This window comes from Mangifera indica, unplaced genomic scaffold (genome assembly GCF_011075055.1).
Source record: "Mangifera indica cultivar Alphonso unplaced genomic scaffold, CATAS_Mindica_2.1 Un_0010, whole genome shotgun sequence".
NCBI lineage: Eukaryota > Viridiplantae > Streptophyta > Magnoliopsida > Sapindales > Anacardiaceae > Mangifera > Mangifera indica.
In genome coordinates, this window is record NW_025401102.1 from 559415 (window position 1) to 565175 (window position 5761).

General features: G+C 30.1%; 1 protein-coding gene across 1 annotated transcript; it reads left to right on the plus strand.

The window, feature by feature from the left end:
• Positions 1-2799: 2799 nt before the first annotated feature.
• LOC123205642 (zinc finger protein WIP2-like) lies at positions 2800-5262 on the plus strand. The gene is made up of 2 exons (XM_044622658.1): positions 2800-3491; positions 4595-5262. The coding sequence occupies exons 1-2, from the start codon at positions 2904-2906 to the stop codon at positions 5036-5038; spliced, it is 1032 nt and encodes a 343-aa protein (XP_044478593.1). The 5' UTR covers positions 2800-2903; the 3' UTR covers positions 5039-5262.
• Positions 5263-5761: the final 499 nt, after the last annotated feature.

Consider the following 5761-nt stretch of genomic DNA (forward strand, 5'->3'; position numbering starts at 1 on the left):
ATATTTACTCTGAACTTTTATTAGGAATTAAACGTTCATAAATTAATATAAATATTATATATATTACTAACAATTATATAAAAAATAATTATAACAAACCTATACAAGGAAAAAAAGTAATCCCATTACAATCAATAAATGAGAGTAAAAGATGGATAGTTTTAGACATCTAGAGTAATACTGTATACCCACTTTTAGTATATAATTTATGTATATAGATGTTGTGTCATTATGTGATTGAAAGTTATTTTATCTTTAATTCAAAATCATTTAATTACATGATAATACATCACTTGTATACGTAAATTGTGTATAAAAAATAGATACACATAATTTTTTAATCTAAAAATATAATTTTATGCGAAAGTTTATATTTATTATATTCAATTAAACATCTCGGAATAATATATTTATGTTCAAAATGGGAGGTTAATTAGAACCTTACACTCCAATAATTCCTTTTTTAAATTTATTTTTTTCTTTTTTATGAAAATATAGTATTTGTCATCACTAATACTAAATTAGTTTTAATTAATAGACCTTTAAAGTTCCAACTATGTAGACAAAAAGTGAGAATTAATGCATGATAATAATTAAAAAAGAAAATAAAAAATTGTTGCAATATCTACCCACATCAAATTATCTTTATGAATTTTCATATTAATACCCCTAAATAAACATTGGAGCAATACTATGCATACTTGTTTTGGGTATGTAAATATGTACATACTTACAGCGTTATCACATGATTAAATATTGTTTTATCTCTAATTTAAAATCACTCAATCACATAATGACACATATAAATGTATATGTATTTGTGTACCCAAAATTGATACACATAGTTATAATGATAAACATTGTTTGTAAAAAAGACCCATCATCAAACTAAAAGCATGGAATCTCTGAACTACTACAAAAACAAATCTGATTTAAATATGATTGCAAATAATATATAGTTACTATAACCTCTCTTAATTTTAGTTTATTTGAGCCTATAAAAATACCATAAGACATATTTATTTATGATTCAAATTTATATGTATAGTATGTTTCTATTATGTAACTATCAGAAAAAAAAAAAATGAGTGAATTACATTTTCCCACCCAAGATTTAGCTTTAGAACACTTTTTCATCCCTAATTGACTTAAATGACAATTTTTCACCCTAAATCTAACATAAATAATACTTTACCATTTAAAATTAAACTCTGTCTATAAAATAATAATATTAATGAGTAAAATTATCATTTTATCCCTATTGTTTTATTTTTTAAAATTATCATATAACCATAAATTAACAAAAATTAAAAATAACATTTTAAGTATATGAATTATATTTTCCTTTCACCTTTACCCATTCTTTCTCTCTTCTTATAAATAAGAGTATTTTTATTGTATAACAATATATCAAAGAATAAACTATAATTTTTTAAAATATTAGGGGTTTGTATAAAAATTTTTAGGGGATATTGGAAATTTAAAAAATTGGGGACTTTTGAAAAATTTTAAAATATCAATTTGCCAATGTTAGTTTAAAAAATGATATTACACCACAAAAGAATTGAATAAAATGGCATGAAATTTTTTAAAGATTAAATTGTCATGTTTATAATGTTTGAATATGATAGAAAGCTGTAGTTTTTTTATTTTCAAAATTAATAAATAGTAAAATTACTATTTTACTCTTGCATTGTTAGTTTTCTTTAATAGAGTTTGAGTTTGGATAAAAAAATGTTATTTATGCAAACTAAAAGTGGGAAAGCGTTTTTAGGTCAAACCTTGGGTAGAAAAATGTCATTTTCTCATAAGAAAAAATCTTCCAAATCTGAGTATGAGTTCAAACAGGAGAGGATCTTAATCCTATTAATCGACTTCTTTATCCATTTTCCCATGCAATTTTTTTTCCTTTTTATTTCTTATTGGTCATACATAAGATCTCTTCATTGTAACACCTTACAACATTTGCAGAAGAAATTAATGGAAGCCATGTGAAACTCAGCAGTTTGAACAGTGGAACCAAATAGCCAAATAGCTAAGAAACAAAATATATATACATCGAGAAAGAGAAAGACAGATGTAATGGCTTCTGTCTACGTAAGTTTGAACAGTGACTTAGGTGTAACTGGGATATAAGTCTCAAATGTACTGAGCCTAGCCGACCATGGCGCCCCCACCAAAGCAACTGCTGGGTTTGATTGAAACTCTGTATCTGTTTCCCAATGAAGAGAAACAATTAGTGATCAAGAACAAGAAAAGAATAAATATTTATTTATTTATTGACAAATCCAACATAAAAGTCCTTGTTACATGTATTTTTGTTTTGTTCTTGCACGTAGTTTATGTTGTTGAAAATATATGTACAAAGAACAATCAATCTCTCTCTGTAGAGGTATATTATTGAAGAAGACAAATTTCTAACCCTAATTACTGACTTTCTCTTTGGCCTTGTTCAAACTGTCTTCTTGGTTTGGATACTTTGGTAGGCCATGCATTTATATATATATATATATATATATATATATATATATAATTATTTTATTTTTTTATTTTTTGGGTTTTATGATTAATTTTGTGTTGTGTTAGTCCTTTTCACACTCTTCAATAAGTAACTTGTTCTTTCAAGTCCCAAGATTATCTTCTTCTTTCTCTCCCATTTTTTCTTGTTTTCTCTTTCTTTGCTTTAGCATATTTTCCCTTTTGTTTAGTCACACCTCACAAGTGACAACTTGTCTCTCCTTTTTTACTCAATTGGGGTTTGCTTTTTCTCTATCAAACCTTTCTTCAATTCTCCTTCATTATTTTCTCCTTTAACCCCCTCGTCTCTCTTACTCTTCCTTTCATTTGACCCTCTATCTACCAATCTTTCTCTACTTCTTCTTCTTCCTCTTGTTGATTCAATCATGGCTGATCCGTACTTCAATTATTTCAATGAATCATGGTTTAATTATCCTCCTCTTCACCATTTCTCTTCGTCCACTTCTTCTTCCAATCCTTCTTTTAATAATTTCATTTCAAATCCTTTTGGCTATCATAATAATTTCTACTCAAATACCATCAACTATCATCAATCTTCTTCTTCTTCATCCTCCCCTCCTTCTCCTCCTCTCAAAGAAGCCCTTCCTCTCCTCAAATTGAGCCCTACAAGGCATCATCACAATGAAGATGAACAACAACATTCCACATGCACTGCCATGGAAGTTGATCAGAAAAGCTTCTTTTCCATTTCCAACGATGATGATGAAACTGACACCGTTGCTCTCCATTTAGGCCTCCCAAGTACTACTTCTGCTGATTTAATCTCAGGAATCTCATCAGATAAAGAAGAAGATGTCACTATTGCAACAACGACAACAACAACAACAACAACAACGGGAGTACTCAACAAAGGCCAATATTGGATCCCTACACCGGCTCAGATTCTGATTGGTCCAACTCAATTCTCATGTCCTCTTTGCTTCAAAACCTTCAACCGATACAACAACATGCAGGTATGAATATGATTTGAAACATAATATTCATCTGAAAAGCTTCCCTTTTTTAATTTTTTTTATTTTGCAGAAAAAAAGAGAAATCTCATTCCCTTGTATCCTTTACATGTACACTTTATTTCTAGCTTCATTTCAAGCTTTCACCTTTTATTCAATTGATGATGATGATGATATGAGAGGAGAAACAAATCACAAATGGGATGGGTGATGGGTCCTTATCCTCTCCTTATTAGGGTTTTCTCTTTTTCTTTATTGGACTTTAATGTCATATCTTTCTCTTTTTTTCACTTTAAAATTCTTACAATTTCATATTCGAACGAGCTACCACTTTTCTTTTGCTTGATTTGGGGTCTTGGGATTTGAAAAATGAAACAAAAGAAAATTCTTACCTGGTCCATCTGTGAACAAAGATGGATCAGTGCCTCTCTTTATGCGATTGAACTACACATACAGCCATCATGTTTTTGCATTCCTTGAAGTTTGTGTTCAGTGTATTGGTAGCCGTGTAAAACCTGAAAAATCTCATCTCCGATCGTCTTCAGCCACCAAAGCCCTAATTTCAACTCTCAACAGCACACAACACAGGATAAACGGCCTATTGCGACACAGAAATGCACTGAAAAAATATCATAATAATGGCTTCGCAAGACATTTATTGCGACGCAACAAGAACAAAACCCTTATTTTAATTCTAATAAAACAAATCCTTTTGTATTTGTTTTGTTTCATAGGGCAAGTACAATATTACAAGTTGTTTAGAGGAGGAAAATTGAGATTTTACTCATGCTATGCAATAAATTCATGCCCTCAAAATCCCACTAATTACCTTCTAAAAAGAAGTACATACTGTTTGTTCCTGTCACTTGACATATCCATTATACTCCATGAATTGAATTTATTCTTTTTTGCTATGTCTCAACAACTGTTTTTATTACAGTTTCAAGATGTTAACAACACGCAGCACAACTCTGCCATTAATATATTTGCTTCCTTTTTATTTATTTATCCTGAAGATTAGTACTTGATACATTTTTTTTTCTTATTTCTCTCCTTTATTAATGGCTGCTAATATTAATTGCTAAAGAAACTATACCAATGTGTAGATGCATATGTGGGGGCACGGATCTCAATACAGAAAAGGGCCGGAGTCTCTAAGAGGAACACAACCAACCGCCATGCTGAGGCTTCCTTGTTATTGTTGTGCTCCGGGTTGCAGGAACAACATCGATCATCCAAGGTCAAAGCCATTAAAGGATTTTCGAACCCTTCAAACGCATTACAAGAGAAAACATGGAATCAAGCCATTTATGTGTAGAAAATGCGGCAAGGCGTTTGCAGTGAGGGGTGACTGGAGAACCCATGAGAAGAATTGTGGCAAGCTTTGGTATTGTAGTTGTGGGTCTGATTTTAAGCACAAGAGGTCTTTGAAAGATCATATTAAGTCTTTTGGAAATGGCCATGCGTCTTGTGGGACTGATTGTTTTGAAGAAGATGAAGTTGCCTCTGAAATTGAGCAAGATAATGAATCCTCCCGAGACATCGATTAAATGGGACCTTTTACAGGGCGCCTTTCTTGAATGAACTGTCTCAACATCATTTTCAGCTGACACTTTGTTTATTTTATCATGGCTTCAAAGTTTATCAGCATAAGAAATTAATTAATACTTTGAGAGCCATGGTCATTTTGTAAATTTCTTCCTTTTGTTCATCAGAAGTTTCTTAGTATTGTGGACTATTATTGACTTATCAATGTTAAACACAATTTCTTGTAGTTGCTATATTTTTTTTACAACCCCATCATTTAGATCAGTTGGATAAGTAAACCTCAGGATATAATAATCAAACTCATAATTACTATACCAATAAAATTAGAGTTTCAAAAGTATAACAGAGACTCAAATCCAAATCTTTTTTTTGAAAGTTTTAATATTTTATTAATTTTGCTAACTTTTAGAATCTTGTAATTGTTATGTTCATTTAATGTCTCCCTCTCTTTGTTTTATGCATTAACATCGATGCGTGGACATGAGAAAATGGCTAACTATATACTTAAAAACTAAAATGTAAATTAAAGTTTGCATTCCAAGAGAAGAGAGTTACAGATTTCATATTCGTATTAAAAAGCTAAGATTGTGCATGTCGTGTTAGAAAATTTATTGACATGTGCAAACATTAATTAAGATTTAATTTAATAATTTTTTATATTAATGTATTGTTGAATGAGATATTCTGATGGACTTAATGTGATTATACAAGAATTGTCTAATACA

Excerpts from the sequence above, each read along its gene's own strand:
- LOC123205642 (XM_044622658.1), top strand. The coding sequence starts at position 2,904 with ATGGCTGATCCGTACTTCAATTATTTCAATGAATCATGGTTTAATTAT. Across the intron at positions 3,492-4,594 it reads ACCGATACAACAACATGCAG|ATGCATATGTGGGGGCACGG; the intron begins GTATGAATATGA and ends ACCAATGTGTAG.